At 45.1% G+C, this 25935-nt stretch overlaps 1 protein-coding gene across 1 annotated transcript; it reads left to right on the forward strand.

Moving 5' to 3' along the window:
- The first annotated feature begins 214 nt into the window (after positions 1-214).
- plekho2 (pleckstrin homology domain containing, family O member 2) lies at positions 215-25375 on the forward strand. The gene is made up of 8 exons (XM_038969687.1): positions 215-487; positions 12607-12777; positions 14564-14686; positions 20700-20804; positions 21118-21216; positions 21418-21756; positions 22058-22150; positions 22257-25375. Exons 1-8 carry the CDS (start codon positions 479-481, stop codon positions 23967-23969), a joined length of 2652 nt encoding a protein of 883 aa, XP_038825615.1. The 5' UTR covers positions 215-478; the 3' UTR covers positions 23970-25375.
- Positions 25376-25935: the final 560 nt, after the last annotated feature.

The raw sequence follows: 25935 nt of genomic DNA on the forward strand, positions 1-25935 counted from the left end.
TCATTGTGCCAAAGGACAAGCTTACTTCTCACAGTTATACAATAGGTTACTGTGTTGGTGTCAGAGACAGTGCGAAGTTTAAAGGCGCTCACTCACATTTGCACTGCGTAAACACTTGAGAAAATGGCTAGCATACATCAATTTGTTACGGCCTTCACTGCGCCTAAGGGATTCAGTTCGATTGACATACCCTGTCTATCGACGCGCTGAGGCATTCAGGGACTTACCGGAAACCAAACTTTTTCTTCAAAACTTGTTTCGTAGCTGAGTCGAACGCGTCGAAAGAGGAAAGAAAGAGACAAGAACGTTCCGCGTCCAAACTTTTACAGTTCCTTATTTTCTTCCTCATATTCGCGTCATGTTGGATAATAGTTGGTTGCTGTCTAAAAGAAGTGAAATACTGACTTTTTGTCAAGGATAACGGCCGCCTTCGAGTGTTATTCCTCCACACATAGTATAACGGATATTCGTTTTTATCATGGAAGACGTGAGTATTCAGTCTATTGCATTGTTCTGATGGGCGGCATTGGTGGAATCTCGGTCGGCTATGGTTGGTTTTAAATTAAATAAAGGCTACAGGTCTAATGAAAGTTTAACCTTAGTAAAGCTTCTTACATTTTCTCAGTGGCGACATAGGTCAATCAAAACACTCACGGAGCGGTAGGAAAGTAGTCTAAAACTCATCATCATTCAAGGTCAGAAAAAAAAAGTAAAAAGTGCAATGTAGCCTAGATATCAAACAATCCGCAGTTTATTACACACTACAAATAGCCTGTTGAAGTATCGGCGAAGAAAATAATCATTTGTGTTTCATCAAACTGATATGCTATGCGCCAATGCGTCAATAGGCTCCAACAACTCATCGTACTTTTCACCGTTCAAACTCAGGTGCCAGGAGCTGTTAAAGCCACGCACCTGACAACCTGTTGCTTTCAACGGTAGCCTACTGCTGCTACTCGGGCATTTACAGTGGTCTCTCTCGCCCCTCCGTTGCTGGGTGCTGCCCCTGTAGCCATGGAGATGTTAGGGGAGGAGGAGGAGGGGTTAATAACTGTATTTTTACATTGTAATAACTACATTGTAGCCTACAGGGTTGGGTAGGTTACTTTCTAAATGTAATCGGTTACAGTAGGGTTGGTGCACAATTGGCCCAGTATCATCCGGGTTTGGCGGGTGTAGGTCATCATTGTAAATAAGAATTTGTTCTTAACTGACTTGCCTAGTTAAATAAAGGTTCAATAAAACATATATATAAAAAAACAGTACTAGTTACCTGTCCAAAATTATAATCAGTAACATCATTTTTGGATTAACCAAACTCAGTAACATAATCTGATTACTTTCTGTTACTTTTTGATTACTTTCCCCTTAAGGGGCATTGGAAGAAGACTAAAATGATCCATCAAACCCATTTGGTGTGTCATCATAGTGGTCTCTGGACTTGTGGTCAGACTCTCAGGTGGAACAAACTTAAACTTGCGCCTTTTTTCAACGCTGATTTGAATGTCATTGAGAAGACATCCTTTCTGAGTTTAATCCCAGATGTAATCATCTAGTTTTTCAAACTATCTGTAATCACATTACAATACTTTTACTGGTAAAGTATCTGTTTACAGTTACAGTTATTTTCAAACCGATAACATGTAACCCAACCCTGACGCTACATTATAGCCTACTGTTTAGATGAACTGTAGCCTACCCCTCCGGTACAGTAACTGATCCAGTGTCAGCTCTTGGGTCAAGCTCTTAATGAATATTTGGGCTACAGGTCTAATGTGTTATGGAGAGCTGATCTCAAATCAGTTATTGAATGTGAACAAAGTCACCATACCTACAACCATGGTCAGTAGGCCTACACCGCAGTGTTGTCTGGGGAAGCAATGCAGCTTGGGTCAGACTGAAAGAACTACTGAGTCACCTAATATGTAAGGCTCTCGTCCTATCCTGAATGAGTGTCCTTCAATCCTAGAGACATTCTAAATAGGCCCGTTAGAGCAGAAGAGGATGTACTGTTTTTAACTCTTCATCTGGAGGCCTATTTTCCCTTCTTCTGTTTTACACATGAAAGAATGTACTGAAGGTGAAAAGACTAGGCCTGAACTGACCAGCATTGAGCTGTGTGTTTTAAAGATGTCTTTATGGGATAAATAGGCCTACAGTATGTGCAACAACTCATATAGCAGCTCAAAGTTGCAAGCCGTAGATGACATTGAGGCGAGTTTCCGGAAGCTGCTACTAGAATGAGGAAGTCGAACAGAGCAGTAAAACAGTAAATCAATAAAAATGGTCTACTTTGCAACTTTTTGCACACACACATATACACACGCTGGTGCAAACGCGCGCACACACACACACACACACACACACACACACACTGGTGCAAACGCACACACACACATATACACACGCTGGTGCAAACACACACACGCACATATACACACGCTGGTGTAAACGTGCACACACACACACACACACACACACACACACACACACACACACACACACACACACACACACACACACACACACACACACACACATATACACACGCTGGTGCAAACGCACACACACACGCACACACACACAGAGTAGCCTATAATCTCTGTTAACCAAGAAGTAAAATCTTGCATAATTTGGTCAGCTGCATGGTTAACTTCTGGGTTCACATAGTACTTGTTAGGAATTGAGAGTTCTGGCAGAAACGAAGTCTCCACCTCGCAACAAGAAACTCTCAGCCAAAGCCCCCCCCCCCCTCCTGTGTGGGCGCAGGCACGAAGCACTCAAGACGAAGCGGTTTAAGCACCACCTTCACCCAATCCTGATACGTCCAAATAACCAGTGACAAAACCCCAAAAACGGAACTAATGCTGCTGTTATCTCCGACATCCCAGTCAGTCCTGGCAGATTCTCTCAGTCTACATGCAGAATTACTGGAGATGAAGTAGTATGGAATGTAAATTCATGGTCAAAAAAAGTACTATACCCAGCCAGGTATGGTACTTCTAGGAGCTTCTCTCAGCTACATAAACATTGATTTAAACAAATGTATCACAATTGACGTGGAACAATTGAGTTTAAAAGAAAATGTTCTTAGTGACCTCAGAAGACCCCTTGCACACAGAGGTTTAGCCCTTAGCAGCACTATCCTATTACAGTAGTGTAGTATTAGTGTAGTATTAGTGTAGTGTTAGTGTAGTATTAGTGTAATATTAGTGTATTATTAGTGTAGTACTAGTGTAGTGTCCGTGTAGTATTAGTGTAGGATTAGTGTAGTATTAGTGTAGAAAGTGTAGTGTTAGTGTAGTATTAGTGTATTATTAGTGTAGTACTAGTGTAGTGTCCATGTAGTATTAGTGTAGGATTAGTGTAGTATTAGTGTAGTGTTAGTGTAGTGTTAGTGTAGGATTAGTGTAGTATTGGTGTGGTATCAGTGTAGTATTAGTGTAGTGTATTATTAGTGTAGCGTTGGTGTAGTATTTGTGTAGTATTAGTGTAGTGTTGGTGTAGTGGTAGTGTAGTGTTAGTGTAGTGTAGTATTAGTGTAGTGCTAGTGAAGTGTTAGTGAAGTGTTAGTGTAGTAGTAGTGTAGTATTAGTGTAGTGTTAGTGTAGTGTAGTATTAGTGTGGTGTTCGTGTAGTATTAGCGCAGTGTTAGTGTAGTGTTAGTGTTAGTGTAGTGTTAGTGTAGTAGTAGTGTAGTGTAGTATTAGTGTAGTATTAGTGTAGTGTTAGTGTAGTGTTAGTGTAGTGTTGGTGCAGTGTTAGTGTAGTATTAGCGCAGTGTTAGTGTAGTGTTAGTGTTAGTGTAGTGTTAGTGTAGTAGTAGTGTAGTGTAGTATTAGTGTAGTGTTAGTGTAGTGTTAGTGTAGTGTTGGTGCAGTGTTAGTGTAGTATTAGTGTAGTGTTAGTGTAGTATTAGTGTAGTGTTAGTGTAGTATTAGTGTAGTGGTAGTATAGTATTAGTGTAGTGTTAGTGTAGTGTTAGTGTAGTATTAGTGTAGTGTCAGTGTAGTATTAGTGTAGTGTAGTATTAGTGTAGTGTTACTGTAGTATTAGTGTAGTATTAGTGTAGTATTAGTGTAGTGTAGTGTTAGTGTAGTGTTAGTGTGGTATTAGTGTAGTGGTGGTATAGTATTAGTGTAGTGTAGTGTTAGTGTGGTATTAGTGTAGTGTTAGTGTGGTGTAGTGTTAGTGTAGTATTAGTGTAGTAGTAGTGTAGTCTTACATTAATAACCAGAGTGCAGGGGTGAGATAAGGACCACCATGCAGTCAAGGTTTATACTACAGGGGTGCCTGGCAGTCCCATAACAAATCAGGGCACGTTCATAAACATGAAATATTGACACAACACCCCCAGAAGTCTTAAAGGTACAACCTGTAATTTGACCAGCCTGACCCTGCCACTTGGTTTGGTAAACTGAGGGATGAGGCTGGAGAAATGGAACCACTCTCATATTCAGATGGACTATGAATTCCAAGACTAACAGTCCATAAGAATGACTTATAGTGTTAACCGTATTTTCAAGCTATACATGGTTTGTTTACAAAGGTTTATTGTAAAGACCAAGTGCCAGTTTAATGTAAACTGACCTGTTAGTCCTGGACTAGGCCTGGAAACTAGCCCCGAGAGGCAAGTCAGCCCTCACTATGTTTTCACATCAGTATAACTATATGAACAGCTGTACGAACCACACTGCCGTAGATGTAGCTATACTAATGTGATCTTAATTGGTAAATGAAAGACCCTATTAGGTAGGACTGGCGGAAAGGGTTCAGCTGTGTGTCTGTGCCGTCTCTCTTGGTAGACGTTTCCTATAGCAGATCTAGGATCAGCTTACCCTACCCACACATTTCACCTTAATCATTAGGGTTAAAAACTCAAAACTGTCCTCAGATCAGTTTCTATGGGCAACTTCATTCTAGTCCTCTGAGTCACAGTGAGTGTGAGCAATAGGTTGACAGGCCATACCTGGTGGGCCGGGTTTATATACACCGGTGTGGCTGGACAGTGTCTGGCGGCTCAGTGAAGGCCACTGCCTGGCTAGCTGCCTCTTATACACAGCCAGCTGTTTTAGCACTCTGTCACTGACCCCTCCCTCCTCCCCTCCTCCCCTCCCCCCTCCCCTCATCCTCTCACTTCACTCTATCTTTCTATCTCTGACTCTTTCTCCGTCTGTTTTTCTCAACCCCTCACTCTACCCTTCTTCTGTAATTGTCCGTCACGTTCTGCTGTTGCTGAATGGCCTGGAAGCATGGTCATGGTGTGTGTCAGCCTGCCGGACCACATTGGATTCTGAGGAAACAGACTTGCACATTATGTGAGGAAAACAATTAACCCTGTTTGACCACTGCTCAGCCCTGTGCTGCACAATAGTCCATTTCTGACCGTCGTTTCCCGGCATTTGGACGTGTGCTGCACAATGGTTGTGTGTGTGACTGAGTTCCCTCTGAAACTCTGATGGTGTTGTTGATACGCGCGTGTGTGTGTGTGTGTCAGTGTGTGTGTGTGTGTGTGACTGAGTTCCCTCTGAAACTCTGATGGTGTTGTTGATACGCACGTGTGTGTGTGTGTGTGTGTGTGTGTCAGTGTGTGTGTGACTGAGTTCCCTCTGAAACTCTGATGGTGTTGTTGATACGCACGCGTGTGTGTGTGTGTGTGTGTGTGTGTGTGTGTGTGTGTGTGTGTGTGTGTGTCAGTGTGTGTGACTGAGTTCCCTCTGAAACTCTGATGGTGTTGTTGATACGCGCGTGTGTGTCAGTGTGTGTGTGTGTGTGTGTGACTGAGTTCCCTCAAACTCTGATGGTGTTGTTGATACGCGAGTGTGTGTGTGTGTGTGTGTGTGTCAGTGTGTGTGACTGAGTTCCCTCTGAAACTCTGATGGTGTTGTTGATACGCGTGTGTGTGTGTGTGTGCAAGAGGGTATTTCTTTGGGACTTCCTCTTGTTTGTTAGTGTTTTTGAGAGCTCTATCTCTCCTGTTCCCCCCCTCTCACCTCTCCCCACTCTCTCATCTCTCTCCGCTCTCTCACCTCTCCCCACTCTCTCACCTCTCCCCACTCTCTCCGCTCTCTCACCTCTCCCCACTCTCTCACCTCTCCCCCCTCTCTCACCTCTCCCCACTCTCTCACCTCTCCCCCCTCTCTCACCTCTCCCCGCTCTCTCACCTCTCCCCACTCTCTCACCTCTCCCCTTCTCTCACCTCTCCCTCCCTCTCTCACCTCTCCCCACTCTCTCACCTCTCCCCACTCTCTCACCTATCCCCCCTCTCTCACCTATCCCCCCTCTCTCACCTCTCGCTCCCTCCCTCTCTCACCTTTCCTCCCTCTCTCACCTCTCCCTCCCTCTCTCACCTTTCCCCCCCTCTCACCTCTCCCCACTCTCTCACCTCTCCCAATCTCTCACCTCTCCCCCCTCTCTCACCTCTCCCCCTCTCTCACCTCTCCCCACTCTCTCACCTCTCCCCCTCTCTCACCTCTCCCTCCCTCTCTCACCTCTCCCCACTCTCTCACCTCTCCCCCCTCTCTCACCTATCCCCCCTCTCTCACCTCTCCCTCCCTCTCTCACCTCTCCCTCCCTCTCTCACCTTTCCCCACTCTCTCACCTCTCCCTACTCTCCCTCCTCTCTCACCTCTCCCTCCTCTCTCACCTCTCCCTACTCTCCCTCCTCTCTCACCTCTCCCTCCTCTCTCACCTCTCCCTCCCTCTCTCACCTCTCCCTCCCTCTCTCACCTGTCCCCCCCTCTCTCACCTCTCCCCACTCTCTCACCTATCCCCCCTCTCTCACCTCTCCCTCCCTCTCTCACCTCTCCCCACTCTCTCACCTCTCCCCCCTCTCTCACCTCTCCCCCCTCTCTCACCTCTCCCCCCTCTCTCACCTCTACTACCCCCTCTCTCACCTCTCGTTCCCTCTCTCACCTTTCCCCACTCTCTCACCTCTCCCCACTCTCTCACCTCTCCCCCCTCTCTCACCTCTCCCCACTCTCTCACCTCTCCCCAACTCTCACCTCTCCCTCCCTCTCTCACCTGTCCCCCCCTCTCTCACCTCTCCCCACTCTCTCACCTCTCTCACCTACCCCCCTCTCTCACCTCTCCCTCCCTCTCTCACTTGTCCCCCCCTCTCTCACCTCTCCCTCCCTCTCGCACCTCTCCCCCCTCTCTCACCTCTCCCCCCTCTCTCACCTGTCCCCCCCTCTCTCACCTGTCCCTCCCTCTCTCACCTGTCCCTCCCTCTCTCACCTCTCCCACACTCTCTCACCTTTCCCCACTCTCTCACCTCTCCCCACTCTCTCACCTCTCCCCCCTCTCTCACCTGTCCCCCCTCTCTCACCTCTCCCCCCTCTCTCACCTGTCACCCGCTCTCTCACCTCTCCCCCCTCTCACCTCTCCCTCCTCTCTCACCTCTCCCTCTTCTCTCACCTCTCCCTCCTTCTCGCACCTCTCCCTCCTTCTCGCACCTCTCCCCCACTCTCTCACCTTTCCCCACTCTCTCACCTCTCCCCACTCTCTCACCTCTCCCCCCTCTCTCACCTGTCCCCCCTCTCTCACCTCTCCCTCCCTCTCTCACCTCTCCCCCCTCTCTCACCTCTCCCTCCCTCTCTCACCTGTCCCCCCTCTCTCACCTTTCCCTCCCTCTCTCACCTCTCCCCCCTCTCTCACCTGTCCCCCCCTCTCTCACCTCTCCCTCCTTCTCTCACTTCTCCCCCCCTCTCTCACCTCTCCCCCCCTCCCTCACCTCTACCCCGCTCTCTCAATTCAATTTAAGGGGTTTTATTGACACTGGAAACATATGTTTACATTGCCAAAGCAAGTGAAAAGATAAGCAAAAGTGAAATAAACAATACAAATAAAATGAACAGTAAACATTACACTCACAAATGTTCCAAACGAATAAATACAATGTCAAATTGTAACGCTCGTCTTTAGGTGGAAGAGAGGAGGACCAAGGCGCAGCGTGGTGAATGTTCATGATGTCGAATATTTTAAAGATATCCAACAAAACAGAACACTGACAAAATACAAAATAACAAAACGACGTGAACAGACCTGAACTTGAGAACATAAAAACATGAACGCACGAACAGGTAGGAACAAACGAACGAACGAACGAAACGAAACAGTACCGTGTGGTGAAACAAACACAGACACAGCAACAATCACCCACAAACAAACAGTGAGAACAGCCTACCTTAATATGGTTCTCAATCAGAGGAAACGTAAAACACCTGCCCCTGATTGAGAACCATATCAGGCTAATACAATGAACCCAACATAGAAACACATAACATAGAATGCCCACCCAGCTCACGTCCTGACCAACTAAACAAGGCTAAACAAAGGAAATAAGGTCAGGAACGTGACACAAATGTCATATTATGTCTATATACAGTGTTGTAATGATCTGCAAATACACCTCTCCCACTTCCCCTATTCCCCACTCTCTCAAAGGAAACTAAGGTGTCGTCTCTCCTCTCTCCCACTTCCCCTATATTCCCCACTCTCTCAAAGGAAACTAAGGTGTCTTCTCTCCTCTCTCACCCTTCCCCTATTCCCCACTCTCTCAAAGGAAACTAAGCTGTCTTCTCTCCTCTCTCCCACTTCCCCTATTCCCCACTCTCTCAAAGGAAACTAAGGTGTCGTCTCTCCTCTCTCCCACTTCCCCTATTCCCCACTCTCTCAAAGGAAACGAAGGTGTCGTCTCTCCTCTCTCCCACTTCCCCTATTCCCCACTCTCTCAAAGGAAACTAAGGTGTCTTCTCTCCTCTCTCCCACTTCCCCTATTCCCCACTCTCTCAAAGGAAAATAAGCTGTCTTCTCTCCTCTCTCCCACTTCCCCTATTCCCCACTCTCTCAAAGGAAACTAAGCTGTCGTCTCTCCTCTCTCCCACTTCCCCTATTCCCCACTCTCTCAAAGGAAACTAAGGTGTCGTCTCTCCTCTCTCCCACTTCCCCTATTCCCCACTCTCTCAAAGGAAACTAAGGTGTCGTCTCTCCTCTCTCCCACTTCCCCTATTCCCCACTCTCTCAAAGGAAACTAAGGTGTCGTCTCTCCTCTCTCCCACTTCCCCTATTCCCCACTCTCTCAAAGGAAACTAAGCTGTCTTCTCTCCTCTCTCCCACTTCCCCTATTCCCCACTCTCTCAAAGGAAACTAAGGTGTCGTCTCTCCTCTCTCACCCTTCCCCTAATAGCTAGCTAAGTCAACCAGTGGAAAGGGGAGACCTTGTTAACTCAGATGATGTTGATTAGGACGTGTGGTGAGTTCAAGCCGGGCAGGGCAGCACGGAACTCAATTCATCCCAGATGGAGCCTTCTCCTCCCTGTTGAAGACTTTATAAGGAACACATGTCGGCTAAGGTGTGCCTTTTTTAACGCCTTGAAATGAGGGCTCGGCCTCGGCCCATTTGGGATGGTTATTGAGAGAGTTGTAAAGTGAATCAGATATTGCAAAGACATAAGAAAAGGGAGTTTTTGTGTTTGGCTCGGGCTTGGTTTTTGGATTAGGTTTTCTAATGTGAAATGGAAATCTGGAAGAAAGACATCCATTTATGACACAATAACAAAGCTTGGCCCAATACAGTTTTATATTAAATGTGTATTTGCTTGTCTTATTTCAAACATCCTCAGGGAGGCACAAACATGTGTAAACTTCAACTTCATAATGTTACACTCGTCATTACATGCTAGCATACGACAGTCATTATCAGATGTCATTTTGGGATGTCCACTGATTAACCAAGCATCTCTTACTGCAGGAGTCAATATGTGGTAAAACTAAAAGCAGATCCATGTTTGGAGCTGTTACACCTTCTGGCATGTTCAGCTTGGCTAACTAGCTAATACTGCTAAAGTTGCTTGCAACAATGGCCGACACCACAGAGCTCTGTGAGCCTCCAACCAGTATGCTCAGTTGGGATAACTAGCCAACATGGCTAATGTTGCCACTTGCCACAATGATAACTGCACAATCAAGGAAACAGAGACTTAGGGCAACTGTTGCACTTTTACTAGCATGTTGAGTTTGGTTAACTAGCCAACATGGCTAATGTTGCCACATGCCACAATGTTGTATGACGTGAGTCCATTAAACTGTTGCACCTAACAGTATTCCCTCACTTTAGCTAACTATGCTAGCCAATGCTAAGCTGCATAATGGAAGACACAGAGTCAAGCCAACTGTGCCTTAGTGCAAAACATCTCTTCTGTAATGTACACTCTTAGAAAAAAAAGGTGCTATCTAGAACCTAAAATGGTTCTTCGGCTTTCCTCAGTGGAGTACCCTTTGAAGAACCCTTTTTGGTTCCAGGTAGAACCCCTTTGAGTGCCATAAAAGAACCCTTTACAGAGAGGGTTCTACATGAAACCCAAAATAGTTCTACCTGGAACCAAAAAGGGTTCTACCTGGAACCAAAAAGGCTTCTCCTATGAGGACAGCCGAAGAACAATTTGGAACCCTTTTTCTAAGAGTGTAGATGTATCCAGCACCACACCCAGCATTATTGGCAGGGCTGAGCTGTACTGTCAGGCATTGTACAGTACACTGTGATGTGTTCCACTTTCCCCTGGCCTGGCCTTCAGTGTGTGTGTGTGTGTGTCAGAGAGACAAAGGCCAATCAGTGCTTTCCTCTTTCACTTAGAGACAGCGATGCCTGCCGTGTCCACTCTCTCTCATGTCTCTGTTTTCTGGACAATGCACTGTGGAAGACGAATGACTGCCTTTTATCTGTCTCTCTTTTTCTCTCTCTTTCCTTCTCTCTTTCTCTCTCCCTCTCTCTCGACATCTCTGTATTTCCCTCCCTCTTTCTCTCTCTTCCTCTCATTCCTCTATCACCTCTAACCTCCCTCCATCTCTTTCTAAGTCCTTTAACCTCTCTGTGTCACTCCCCCTCTCTCTCTCGGCCTTTCCTCTCCTCACAGCTGTACCTTTCCTCTGTGTGCAAGGCGGAGCCACTCTTCCCAGTGCTGTCGCAGTGAAAGTGGAAAAACAGCTCGATGACCCTTTAAAAAGACATCCTGTGGAATTTCCTCCAATAGATTGGGAGTGCCTGGGAATTTTAGACAGGCCCCTGCAGTTGTTAGTGTTTTATTCTGTAATAAAAGAGGACCAGTCAATTTGCTGCACAGTGTCTCCTAAAGGAGTTTGAGGTAGATAGTGCTGTGAGCTTTAGTTTTACCTTGTTGTTTCTTCATTGGTTAATATTACAAACGCAATCCACTCTTTTTCAGTGCTGGAAGTTTCATACTATGTTTTGTACTAACTGAGTAGCATAGAAAGACATTGTGCTAGAAAGGCATTGTGCTACAGCTACTCTACAGTAATCCTCTGGAACTGTAGTCAGCTTTCTCAGGTCTCAATACCCTGCTCTGAACCGGTATCTCCACTTATCAACAGCTCCATTTAACAACAGGGTGTTGTTCATTAAGCACGAAATGGAAGAAAACGGAATGAAACGGATGGAATACCTGGCAAAACATTTGACATATTTGTTGTGTGCCCTTATGAACAGAACCCTGGCATTCTGCTTCAGATCATTCCAGTTTCCCGATAGTGATGGACCTTAGGCTTACAAGTGTTTTAACATTGAATATTTCCTACAGTGGCTGAAGATGTAACATACGTTTCCCAAAACACCAATCAGAGAGAACGTTTGCTAAGGGCGTCGTTGAGGCATGTGTCGATACTGATGCCCCATTTACATTGTGACGTATTTCATTGCGCTGTACGTCATCTTCATGCAAGCTCGTTCTGCTACTGGACCGAGAGCATAGGGTTTCACAACCAATGCAAGACAAGATAGAGGAGAGCCAAATGGAGTAATGTCATTTGATGTAATACACATGCCCCACTCAATGTAGACAGAAAGACAAAAGATGGCCTTCTTACTTGACCTCAGTGTACAGAACAGGAAACTGATACTAAGCTGACATGTGATACTAAGAAAAGACACCTGAGAGCAGAGAGAGAAAAGAGCGAACTGCCTAGAAATACGTGTTTTTCTGAGAGGTGAGAAACAGAGCAGCAGAGGAGGAAGAGGTAGCAAGAGTGTAGAAATTAAATGAACTGTTACTAAATAAGAGTTGTCGGTGTTAACTTAGCTGCACATGCCTCAAGTGTCATTGTTGACCACTATAGTGTCAGTTCTCCTACAGCTTGCAGTGCCCTTGGACTTCCTGAGTTTCACAGCTCTCTGCAGTGCCACAGCGGGGCCTATTGAGAAGTCAGGTTTCAGGCGTTTACAATACGCATACAAAGTCACTTCGCATTGAGCCAGACACAGCACAAGAAATGTAGCAAGAGTATGAAGAGAAACATGCTCTAAAACTCACTAGACACATTTTAGGTTTAATTAGGCCACGTTCCAATCCTTATGACTAGCTCTCCCTCCGTGTCTCCTTTCCTAAACAACCACTGATATTATGAACAGACCATACCAGAACCATACCATACAGGAAATACTATAACCATAGCCTACATAATGGAAACACACTTTGCCTCACACTCACCTGTAAGTGATGATGAAGGGAAGGAGGAAAGAGTATTGAGACATAGCTTCGAGTGTAAGTTTGCTGTGTGTGCGACTCTGATTTCCTTCCGCTGTTGTCTTCCCAGGAAGTGAAAGAGGACCCCACCAGGCCCAACGAGGACCCAACCAGGTCCAAAGAGACCATGTCCACATGGAAGGCCGGTTGGGTGAAAAAGGCCTCAGGCAGGTTCCTGGCCAGCTATAAGGACCGCTACATCCAGGTGCAGAGGACAGAGCTTGTGGTGTACGAGAATGAGGTACGCTACATTTCAATAAACTATTAAAGGCCCAGTTCAGTCAGAAACTAGATGTCCCTGTGTTGAAGATATATTTACACACTATGAGGTTGGAATAATACTGTGAAATTATGATAATGACTGTTTGAAAAGACCGCCTGAAATGTCAGCCTGTTTAGGTGGGATGGAGTTTTGGCCTGCCTGGTGACTTCACCAGGTGGTAAATTAGTTAATAGACCAATAAGAAGGAGAGTTCCAAACCTCACTGCCAATAACAGCACATTTTCAGTTTTCCCCTCCTCACTCAGAACACTCCCAGACAGTCCTAGCAAAATTCTTGAAAGGCAATTAGAAAAATAGTATTAGAATTGGAATTTCAGTTAACTTGCTGACTTGACTGAATTGAAATAGAATTGACCCCAACTCTGCAGAACACTACTAACTCAGTGAAAATGACACTTTAGAACAATAATATTAAACAGAAAGCACATTTGCTGAAATTAATGTTGTGATGTTACTACATTCATTATGATATCTTGTATCAATGCACTTTATTGCATGTCTGTCAGATGATATCCTGTATCAATGCATTTTATTGCATGTCTGTCAGATGATATCCTGTATCAATGCATTTTATGCATGTCTGTCAGATGATATCCTATATCAATGCATTTTATTGCATATCTGTCAGATGATATCCTGTATCAATGCATTTTATTGCATGTCTGTCAGATGATATCCTGTATCAATGCATTTTATGCATGTCTGTCAGATGATATCCTATATCAATGCATTTTATGCATGTCTGTCAGATGATATCCTATATCAATGCATTTTATGCATGTCTGTCAGATGATATCCTATATCAATGCATTTTATGCATGTCTGTCAGATGATATCCTATATCAATGCATTTTATTGCATGTCTGTCAGATGATATCCTGTATCAATGCATTTTATGCATGTCTGTCAGATGATATCCTGTATCAATGCATTTTATGCATGTCTGTCAGATGATATCCTGTATTAATGCATTTATTGCATGTCTGTCAGATGATATCCTGTATCAATGCATTTTATGCATGTCTGTCAGATGATATCCTATATCAATGCATTTTATGCATGTCTGTCAGATGATATCCTATATCAACGCATTTTATTGCATGTCTGTCAGATGATATCCTGTATCAATGCATTTTATGCATGTCTGTCAGATTATATCCTGTATCAATGCATTTTATGCATATCTGTCAGATGATTTTCTGTATCAATGCATTTTATTGCATGTCTGTCAGATGATATCCTATATCAATGCATTTTATTGCATGTCTGTCAGATGATATCCTGTATCAATGCATTTTATGCATGTCTGTCAGATGATATCCTGTATCAATGCATTTTATGCATATCTGTCAGATGATTTTCTGTATCAATGCATTTTATTGCATATCTGTCAGATGATATCCTGTATCAATGCATTTTATTGCATGTCTGTCAGATGATGTCCTATATCAATGCATTTTATTGCATGTCTGTCAGATGATATCCTGTATCAATGCATTTTATTGCATGTCTGTCAGATGATATCCTATATCAATTCATTTTATTGCATATCTGTCAGATGATGTACTGTTCTCTCTCTCACTTTTAATAACTATTTTCATAAACACTCAGTAGTCCTTTAATTTCCACCTGGCAGCTGTATAAACATTAAACACACACACACGTTCTTCTGGAATAGAACGTCAGTTAATTAAAGGTGCAATTTGCCCTTTAACGTAAACAACGTTCTGCCTCTTTGGTGCAGGACCTTGCGACCTACTTGGAGAAAGTGGACCTGGAAAACTACGATAAGTGCCACGAGTTGAGGAGCGCCTTCACGAAGAAGAATAGACTGGTGTTGATACGAGCGGCCAAATCAGGGAATAAGGTGAGCATTATTTAACAACCTTGTAAGCGAGCAGAGAAACATGTCTCTGAATCTCTGAATCAGAAGGTCTGTCTGTTTGCTTGACAAACCTGGGTTTCAAATATTATTTGATTTCTTTCAAAAACCTTAAGAGTTTGATCGAAAACCAGCCTTGAATGCCAGATGAGCGGGGTTTGCACTTTTGGGAATGTTCCATTGTTTCCATTGTACCAGGAAAGCTCTATCAAGCACAGCTAAAACCCAGGTCTACTCCCAGAGGTTCATTATGTCAGGAGCATTACTGTAAATGAAACAGCCATATGTAATGTCGGCCTGTGAAGAGAAAACCATAGAATGAGAAATTGATCAAACAGACAAAGCTCCTCATACATGTGCAATGCATCAATTATTCAAACATTCCAAATGTCAATTTGAATGGAAATGTCTGTTCTACTAACTCACATTCTATGGTTGAAACTCAGAAGACAGATGCCGTCACATAGTGATGTCATCATCAGCAAGGCTTGTCTTGAGCTATTTCTCAACGGACACAAAGGAGAGCGATCTGGGAAAATGAGCTGAGTTGGACTGTCAGTCGTCCAGACAAAGTGTTTCTCAACCTCTGGTCTGTAGACCGGCGCTGGCCCATGGGAGAATGCTGACCGGTCAGTCAGATAGTCAGCTCACAGAGATTTAGTCAATTCGGTCTGTAGACCGGCGCTGGCCCATGGGAGAATGCTGACCGGTCAGTCAGATAGTCAGCTCACAGAGATTTAGTCAATTCCCAAGTGATTGTTTTAATTCAAGAGGTCAAGTTGACCTCTGAAAAGTGGGAGTGGAGGTCAAATAGAAAAAATTTCAGTAGGTGTTCCAGGTCAGAGTTGGTCCTAAGCTTGCTGCTCCATGGTATGAAAGAAACTGACAAACTGGTCTGGACTAAAGTATCACATAACTAAGACCCTTCATTCAATATCTTTCTCAGTTAGTCTCCAGCTTGTCTTCAGTGTGTATAAAGCTTTGGGCTCATTCACTCAACTAAACTTTAGACACTAAACTGTAGATTCTGAAATGTTAAAGTTTAAAACATTTTCTCGCTTGGAAAGGTGACAAACTCTTACCCTTGGAGTCTTTCTCTCTCTGAGACTGCAAATATGTGATTATCAAAGCGGCCAGAGCTAGTGTAATTATGGGCTTTCAAGGCCTTGAGGCTTCACAGAGGTGGATGCAGTATGCTAACAGGCCGGCCATAGAAGAGGTTGTCTTTGAAGAATGTCTGTCTGTCTGTCTGTCTGCCTACTAATATGTGTGTGTGTGTGTGTGTGTGTGTGTGTCTGCCTGTCTGTCTGTTCGTCTGTCTGTGGCGTAAAGAACCCATAGACGCAGGGGTAAAGAACCATTTACTATCAATCTAACAACCTTCTGGTTTCAAGGTAAACATGCTAAACAGCAGGGTTCAGCTCAATTCCATTTAAATTCAGGAAGTAAACGGAAAATCCTACTTCATTCCAATTGTCCACAATAAAAAGTAATGAGACTAAATTGAAATGGAATTGATCCCAACCTTGTGCTTACTACAGTCACAATCCATGAGCGATGACAGGGGTGTAATGCTTGGTTGGTATGCAGGCCTCAACTCTCCATCACCAGAGGAAATGGATCAGATCCAGCATCTGTTATGGGTTAAAGCCCCAGTCCCGCCTCTGGGTTAAAGCCCCAGTCCCTCCTCTGGGTTAAAGCCCCAGTCCCTCCTCTGGGTTAAAGCCCCAGTCCCTCCTCTGGGTTAAGGCCCCAGTCCCTCCTCTGGGTTAAAGCCCCAGTCCCTCCTATGGGTTAAAGCCCCAGTCCCTCCTCTGGGTTAAAGCCCCAGTCCCTCCTCTGGGTTAAAGCCCCAGTCCCTCCTATGGGTTACTGACTGTGTGGTTATGAGACGGTCCGTCTAAGCTCCAGTACCTATCACACACACACACACACACACACCGACACACCGACACACACCGACACACACCGACACACACACACACACACACACACACACACACACACACACACACACACACACACACACACACACACACACACACACACACACACATACATAAACACACACACATAAACACACATAAACACACACACACAAATACACACACATAAACACACACACACACACACACACACAGTTCTGGGTCACTCTTCATCATAACCCCTGCATTTGAGAAGTTGGAGATTTCAGATGGTAAGGGAATGGATGGACTGATACAGGAGGGCATGGATGGACTGATACAGGAGGGAATGGATGGACTGATACAGGAGGGCATGGATGGACTGATACAGGAGGGCATGGATGGACTGATACAGGAGAGAATGGATGGACTGATACAGGAGGGGATGGATGGACTGATACAGGAGGGAATGGATGGACTGATACAGGAGGGCATGGATGGACTGACACAGGAGGGGATGGATGGAATGATACAGGAGGGCATGGATGGACTGATACAGGAGGGAATGGATGGACTGATACAGGAGGGCATGGATGGACTGATACAGGAGGGCATGGATGGACTGACACAGGAGGGGATGGATGGAATGATACAGGAGGGGATGGATGGAATGATACAGGAGGGCATGGATGGACTGATACAGGAGGGAATGGATGGACTGATACAGGAGAGAATGGATGGACTGATACAGGAGAGAATGGATAGACTGATACAGGAGAGAATGGATGGACTGATACAGGTGAGAATGGATGGACTGATACAGGAGGGAATGGATGGACTGATACAGGAGGGGATGGATTTACTGATACAGGAGGGCATGGATTTACTGATACAGGAGGGCATGGATTTACTGATACAGGAGGGGTTGGATGGACTGATACAGGAGGGGATGGCTGTACTGATACAGGAGGGGATGGATGTACTGATACAGGAGAGAATGGATGTACTGATACAGGAGGGGATGGATGTACTGATACAGGAGGGGATGGATGTACTGATACAGGAGGGGATGGATGTACTGATACAGGAGGGTAACTGTTGATTGATAACTGCTAAGTCACAGTGTGAATGGGTGTGTATTTCTATGGTGTTTCTCTGATAGTCTCAAAATCCAGTCTTCAGATTCTTATTTAAAAGAGACTGTGAAGTTAACCTTTTTCATATTCATGTCCTCAAAAGGCCTATTTCATATTGAAAGCATTTAGGACTGTATGAATGTGTGCAGGTGGAGCTGAGGTCCCCTTGGCCCAGATCAAGGACAGTGGGAAAATTCTCAAGAAATGTGGAAGATTCCAAAGTGGTGAAATAGAATGTATTACTAACAAATGAGGAGACTGGAGAGTTGGCCAACGCCACGACTTGAGCAGATGTCAGAGGAAGGGATGTCTGTGTGTGTGTGTGTGTGTGTGTGTGTGTGTGTGTGTGTGTGTGTGTGTGTGTGTGTGTGTGTGTGTGTGTGTGTGTGTGTGTGTGTGTGTGTGTGTGTGTGTGTGTGTGTGTGTGTGTCACTTTTTCCCCTCTCCTAAATACAGTGACCAGGCAGGAGAGGAGCGTGAGTCAGACTGCTTAGCTCACAGCTTTATTTTAATGCAGCAGCCCTCAACAGCTTGTAAAGACTTTTGAAGTTGAACTATATGCTGGCCTGTACACTTCCATTAAATACTGAACATGTCAGGTTCTCTGTGGTTCTGACTCTGGAACTGGAACTGGGTTTTAAACTGGGTTTTGACAGGCACTGCACTTCCTATAGTCAGGCTGGTCTGTATGTAGTATGAATATATCTGACATGCACTCAACAATGTCAGCAGGGTGGAAATAAACATAATAAACTTGATAAAATAGAGAAAGTCCCACACTCCACCAGCCAATAGACAACGTCTACGTGTAATACTGCTGGGGTTGGGAGGCTAGATAGACGTTGTTAAGCTTCACTACACAGTTCTTACATATACTGGCTCCTGGCAAGACACCGGATGTCATGAACACCAAGCACACCACTGGAACAATAGGCTGTATGAATAAAGTTTTTACAAAAACAAACAGAGGGACAAAAGTAAACATCTGTGAACTTTCATTATGTCGCTGGAAGATTTAATCAGTGAGGAACCCTGAAGATAATGAAACTAAGGAGACGTGTTAATAATCATACATGTTTGCTATGGTTCAACATGTTTGTTGTTATGGTGCAAAATATTTGTCCCACTGCCCCCCCCCCCCCCCACATACACACACATACATACACACATCCACACTGTCCAGGGAGAAACTTTGGTATTTGTGTATTTGTTAAATCAACATATTCCAGGATATAACCTACTTATTGTTTTAGTGCACTCTAGTTTCCTGTTTGGTTTTGGTTTGTTTAGGGAGGAGGTTTTTATCAGGGAGAGTTGTGTGAAGTAAGCAGTTGGTTGTGCCGGCCCTAGCACTCTCAAGACAAACCAAAGGGCTTTCCGCACATTTGGTTTGCCAACTTTTATTTCTGTCTCTGTCTGGTCGCCGGGTCACCTGAAACAGCAGAGAGCTCAATGCTGAGCGGATGGAACCAGACCTGGGTTCAAATTCTATTTGAAATACTTTCAAATACTTTATATGTGCTTGGTTCCATTGTTTGTTGCCATGGAACCAATAGTGAAGAGCAAACCCTTCCCACCTGGCACTCTGCACCAGGCCGACTCAAATGCTCAAATTATTTTAAATATTTCAAATAGTAGTTGAACCCAGGTCTGGATGGAACAACAGTCAGCTTTTGGCCCGTAGAAAGTAGAAACCTATTTAACATTCACAACAGACACCCCTGTAATACAGACTCCAAAGTCCACAAACACTAACAAAGAAACGTCTATGTAAAACATTTGTCATCATTTCTGCTCAAAGCTGTGGATATTTGCATGTTCTGTGATGCATTGCATTTACACACCTGTTTTATGGCGCTTTAAAAGCTATTTGTAGTTTAGCTTCTAAAGCTACAGTATTGTAGTTTTGAGTTGGCGCTGTTGTCGTGCAGTGTGAAAGGACAGAGAGGGTTTGACCAGGATGTTAAGAGCTACTTGGATGCCCCTGCACTCCCTCCCTGGTAACCCTGTTTAGCTCTCTGGCTTGGCCTCAGTAGAAGGTATGTCAATAGGAACAAAGATGGTCTTCAGACTAGTTCAGCCAGTGCATGTCCCAGAACTGCCACCGAGACAGAGCTTTTAGTTTCTCGCTCTAATCTGTTGTACTCAGTGCTCTGAATAGAATAGAATGTATGTCCTTTCTGTCCTATTCTTACATATTTGATTATTTTCTAATCTATTCTAGTCTCCACCCTGGGCCTATAGTTTCTTAACTCCGCAGTTTTGTACAGTGGTTTCTTAGATTCAGACCTTTCTGATACGTAATCTCAATTCTATTCTATTCCCCATCCTGGGCCTATAGTTTCTTAACTCCGCAGTTTTGTACAGTGGTTTCTTAGATTCAGACCTTTCTGATCCTTAATCTAAATTCTATTCCCCATCCTGGCCCTAGTTTCTTAACTCCACTGTGGGACTGTTTTGTACAGTGGTTTTATAGATTCCGACCTTTCTGATCCTTAATCTAAATTCTATTCTCCATCCTGGCCCTAGTTTTGAACAGTGGTTTTGTAGATGACTCTCAGTGTGTCATCATTATCCATCTGTTTTTACTTTTTTCCTGGTTTTGACATTTAATTGACAGCAAGAATTCTCTGTTGAAAATGTTTGATAGGAATTCTGTAGTATTGGATTCTGTAGTTATCTCCAGCGCTATTCTAAGGTTGGCACTCAGCAATGTATTCATAATTCCCTGTTTCTAATTATTACGTCTGTGGTGGAATCCAAGTTGTTTAGGCGGAGAACTAAAAGGCAAAATGAACATACATTCTTTGGCGTTGGCTGTTTGATTACAGCACCTTGGTTAGTGGCAGTGTTTTCTTTTGATTCTAGGTTTTATAGTAATTAAGGAATGATTGACAGCTCTCCAGGTTCTGTGCCTTTGTTCTAATGTTCTAAGCTCTGTGTTCTCCTGGTTCCCAGGTCCATGATGTCAAGTTCCAGGCTCAGAACCTGGAGGAGAAGGAGGCTTGGATTAAGGCCTTTAGTGACGGCATCAACAGAGCAAAGAATAAGATATTTGACGAGGTGAAGTGTTTTCCTTAATGCTAAAAAGCATGTTTCGTAACCAGTGTGGTATAAGCATAGCCTGGTCCCAGATCAGTTTGTGTTGTCTTGCCAACTCCTATGGTAATTCCAAACATGATCTGGGACCAGGCTAGTATAAGCACTATCTTTATTACAATCCCAGGCACAAGACATGTTTGGAACCCCTGGAAACCAGTGGTTGAAAGTGTTGGACACTAGTGTACCAGTGCTCCAATATCAAACCTTTCCTCTGTTTTCTCTTCTGACGTTGGTGCCAACTTTTTCTCCTTTTTGTTGATGGTTGTTTTCCCAGGTGAAGGTAGATGAGACCAGTCAGCTGGAGCATGCGACACGCACAAGGGCGAAAGGAAACCGTAACAGAAGACCACCGACCAGGATACACATGAAAGAGGTCTGTGTGTGTGTGTGTGTGTGTGTGTGTGTGTGTGTGTGTGTGTGTGTGTGTGTGTGTGTGTGTGTGTGTGTGTGTGTGTGTGTGTGTGTGTGTGTGTGTGTGTGTGTGTGTATGATGATAAATGCATCATGTTGTACTATGTGTTTATAGAATTCATAGGAATAAGATGTCTCTTAAACCCCTCCCCTCATCTTCCAGGTTGCCAACGTCTCATCAGACGGCATTCTCCGGCATGACCTGGACGCGGTGGATGCCAGCATCCCCAACGGGACACACCACATCACCACAGACACCACTGAGACTCCCAAAAAGGCTGTGAAGCCCCCCATGCCCCCCACGTCCAAACCCAGCGAGGCCCCAGAGGAGTGTCAGACCACCCAGAGCCCTGACGAAGGTCTGCCGTCTGAAACGGAGCCCAGTCCCCAGAAGGTCCTGGAGCCCCCCATGCCGCCCTCCAAAGAGGTCGAGACGGCTGCTGCTTCTGCAGGGGACCAACTCTCTGATGAGACTAGCACTGACAGAAGCCCAGAGAAAAAGGTTGCATTTTTAAAACAGTATAGTACATATTCTGTTTCACATACACATGCGTATCAGTGGAGGCTGCTGAGGGGAGGACGGCTCATAATAATGGCTATATTTGGTACCATTCCACTCATTCCACTCCAGTCATTACCACGAGCCTGTCCTCCCCAATTAAGGTGCCACCAACCTCCTGTGGTACGCATGTACAAACGCATCCACAAACACGTCTGTGGTGAACACACGCGCACGCACACAGAAACACACACACTTGTCATATGATATATGTTCACATAACCATTGTTATTCTTTTGTCCAGGTCCTGAAGCCTCCTATGCCGCCCTCCAAAGAGGCCAAGCCCACAGTGTCTGCCGAGGACCAACCACCTGAGGAGACCGCCCCTGAGAAAAAGGTGCATGTCATTTGTTGTTTTACCCTCTTCTTTCCATGTATTTTACAATGTGTTGTAACAACCATATGAAAGATGTTAAGTAAATAACATTTGATTTGATTTCAAGGTCCTGAAGCCTCCCATGCCGCCCTCCAAAGACACCAAGCCCGCTGCTCCAGCCGGAGACCAGCCCCCCAGGAACACCAGCCCCGAGGGCAGCCCAGAGCAGTGCTTCGAGTCTGGGGTCGAGTCAGCACCACCACCCACCCCTCCCGGCAAACCCATCGGCGGCTCCACAGACAACCTGGCCGAGGCCTCCCAATCCAGCCAGGAACACAGGTCGCCCACCCCACCATCCAAAGACAAGAAGCCCACTCAGACAGCCGTGCAGGAGGGTACAGAGGAGGCTAGTGGGAGGAGGAAGAAAAGTAAAGAGGATGAGGCAGAGGAGAAGGAGGAAGAGGGTTCTGAAACGATTGCATCTGACGTTCAACAAAGCAGTATCCCTGAGGGGGCTGAGGATGAGGAGGAGTCTCCTTCCTCTCAGCTTACAACACCCATGACCCCCCTAGAGGTCAAAGTTGAACCCTCTGTGACTGACCACCCAGAGGTCACCACCACCACCATAGAAGAAGAGACGCAGAAAGTTGCAGAGCCCATGGCTCAAGAACAAAAGTCTGCCCCTAGTGGTGGAGTGGATATATCACCCAATGAAGAACCTCAGACAATGAAGTCTTCCCAACTCACAGTAACGCCGTCAGTTCAGACACCGGAGCCAATCAAAAAGAGCCCTGGCCCTCCCGGACCTCCCATAAAGAAGAAGCCCGTCGTCCTCCCTCCTCCCAAAGCAGTGGTGGTGGCTCAAGACGTCCACCTAAGCGAGCCTAAGAACCAAGCGACAGACAAAACCAAGAACAACATCATCACCACCACACCAGGAGAGAAACTCAACTCTATCACTTCACCAACACCAGCCGTGGTGACCACAACCAGCCCGACTGAAGAAACAGAGGACCTGAAAGTTCCTGTGGTCGTTGCGACTAAGTCTGAGTTCCCAGTCGTAGTTCTCTCTCTGAGTGACCCTGAGCCAGACAGCTCCTGCTCCAGCCCCGTGTCCTGCCACCTCTCCCCGGAAAAGAAGAGTGAGCGTGAGGAGGAAAAGTCAGTCGACAGCGGCCAACACTCGGACATCGATGTCGACGAAGAATGGTCAGAGAGCAGGGACACTTTGGCGGCCTCCACCGCTGCCCTAATGGGCAGCCAAGCTGGCCTGGACGCGCTGATGGATGAGAGTCAAGACGGAGACACGGAGACCCCCAACAGCTTGGGACTCAGCACTGTGGAGGACTGCCCTTCTACGACCCAGACCCCCCAGGACAATCCCTCTGGCCTACACCCCACCTTCCTCCAGGTGAGGGTCAGTCAGGCCTCCCATTGTCCCCCCATCCCCTTCAAACCCTTAGCCAAACTCATGTCCACCTCTTTGGGGGATCTCCTCTCTGAGGCCTCATTGGGTGAAAACGTGAAACAGCCAATCACAGACGTGGCCGTGACAAAGGCCACCGTGGGTCCTCAAGACTTGACAGATCTTGAAAATGAAGTGGCCCTGGAGCTGGAAAATACAGGGGAGCTCCTGGGGAGCTTCGTCCCCAAAGGGAGCACCGAGGTTGGGCAGAACTCGGCCCTAGCGGGGGGCGATGGCCTAGAGGACAGGTCGCCGGAGGAGATGCTAGCCAGAGCCATGGAGAAGCTGAGGAAAGCAGACCAGTTCCTCAGGCAGGCCAAGCGTATGAAAGACTCAAAACATTCTGAGAATACTGCCAAGAGAAACAGCTGGTGATTGTTAAATATGAAGGAGAAGTAGGGAAAATGTATTGATTGATGGTGATGGAAAGTAGTAGCTTGGAAGGACGACAGGTGTTTTCTTATTCTGGCTGATTATGCAGCATATTTATGCAAGTATTCTGCTGAGATTTAGCTAAGTGCAATTTTTTCAACTTTCACTTTTCTCCTGCAAATGCAGGTTGATTGTACTTTTTGTACTTAAACATTTTTTTGAACATTCCACATTAATCATCATCACTTTCCCAAGGATATTTACTTGAATACTTACAACCCCCGATCAAACTTTTTAATGATACATTTAAGGATGTTACAAAATGGCGTAAGTCTTAGGGGATGTCGGAAGTGCCTGCAACTTTTTGTAATCCACGTTTTGAATGGATATAGATTGGTTTCCTTTGTAGTCCTCCTTGCCAATCAAACCATGATGACATTTGAAGTAATCATGTATAAGGTGGGTTGTGTTTATGTAGTTCATGAAAATATAATTTAAGTTATTTGTCTTGAATAACTACTTCCAAGTGTTAAAAGAATATTCAGGTATTTTATAAAATGTCTGAGACAAGCTCTGCCAGTCCAAATCTCAATGGCAGGTTGTACATCAAATTTGACACCACACCTATTTTACAAGCCTCCCTTCTGACCGCTAAGGGCCCCATTTATTCAACATTTGCACTTTGCATCAGGTATCAAGATTGCGCAGTAAGTTTACCATCAGGTATCAAGATTGCGCAGTAAGTTTACCATCAGGTATCAAGATTGCGCAGTACGTTTACCATCAGGTATCAAGATTGCGCAGTAAGTTTACCATCAGGTATCAAGATTGCTCAGTAAGTTTACCATCAGGTATCAAGATTGCGCAGTAAGTTTACCATCAGGTATCAAGATTGCGCAGTACGTTTACCATCAGGTATCAAGATTGCGCAGTACGTTTACCATCAGGTATCAAGATTGCGCAGTAAGTTTACCATCAGGTATCAAGATTGCTCAGTAAGTTTACCATCAGGTATCAAGATTGCGCAGTAAGTTTACCATCAGGTATCAAGATTGCGCAGTAAGTTTACCATAGGGAATTGGACATAAAAGGTTCAATGAAAAGGCAAGAATAACGGTTCTGAAAGTGAATCATTTATCAAGTATGTTCTAGCTTTGGTGTCTCATCCAATAAAAACAGGTGGAAACTTTTCACCAGGTCCAAATGCATAGCAAATGTGCCCCTAACTCTGTTTTGGCAAATATCTATACAGGCTAGGTTTATATACCATTTCACAAAAGGGTTCAGACTGCACATTGCAAAACAGGAACTACATTCTTAGAAAAAAATCTAGAACCTAAATGGGTTCTTCGGCTGTCCCAATAGGAGAACCCTTTGAATAACCCTTTTTGGTTCCAGAAAGAACCCTTTTGATTCCAGGTAGAACCCTATTAGGTTCCATGTAGAACCCTTTCCCAGAAGAACCCAAAGAGTTCTACCTGGAACAAAAAAAGAGTTATCCTATGGGACAGCCAAAGAACCCTTTTGGAAGCCTTTTTTCTAAGAGTGTAGGCGGTATGATTACTGAGCTACTGTAAAAGTGAGTACAGAACCTATGATGCCTACTCTCACCTAGCCCCAGTAATGTTGTGTTGTATCTACTCTCACCTAGCCCCAGTAATGTTGTGTTGTATCTACTCTCACCTAGCCCCAGTAATGTTGTGTTGTATCTACTCTCACCTAGCCCCAGTAATGTTGTGTTGTATCTACTCTCACCTAGCCCCAGTAATGTTGTGTTGTATCTACTCTCACCTAGCCCCAGTAATGTTGTGTTGTATCTACTCTCACCTAGCCCCAGTAATGTTGTGTTGTATCTACTCTCACCTAACCAAAGTAACGTTGTGTTGTATCTACCCTGTGCTCTTGAAAGCAGCCCCGTTCACTTGGCTTATAAATAGGGCACACAGGAACTAGCCACTTCCTGACTGAT

This window comes from Salvelinus namaycush, chromosome 30 (genome assembly GCF_016432855.1).
Source record: "Salvelinus namaycush isolate Seneca chromosome 30, SaNama_1.0, whole genome shotgun sequence".
In the NCBI taxonomy this organism is placed as follows: Eukaryota; Metazoa; Chordata; class Actinopteri; order Salmoniformes; family Salmonidae; genus Salvelinus; species Salvelinus namaycush.

What these genes read in the sequence shown, in the direction of transcription:
- plekho2 (XM_038969687.1), top strand. An exon ending in ACAGAAGCCCAGAGAAAAAG is followed by an intron (nt 21,757 to 22,057) that starts GTTGCATTTTTA and finishes TCTTTTGTCCAG; the next exon opens with GTCCTGAAGCCTCCTATGCC. An exon ending in AGACCGCCCCTGAGAAAAAG is followed by an intron (nt 22,151 to 22,256) that starts GTGCATGTCATT and finishes TTTGATTTCAAG; the next exon opens with GTCCTGAAGCCTCCCATGCC.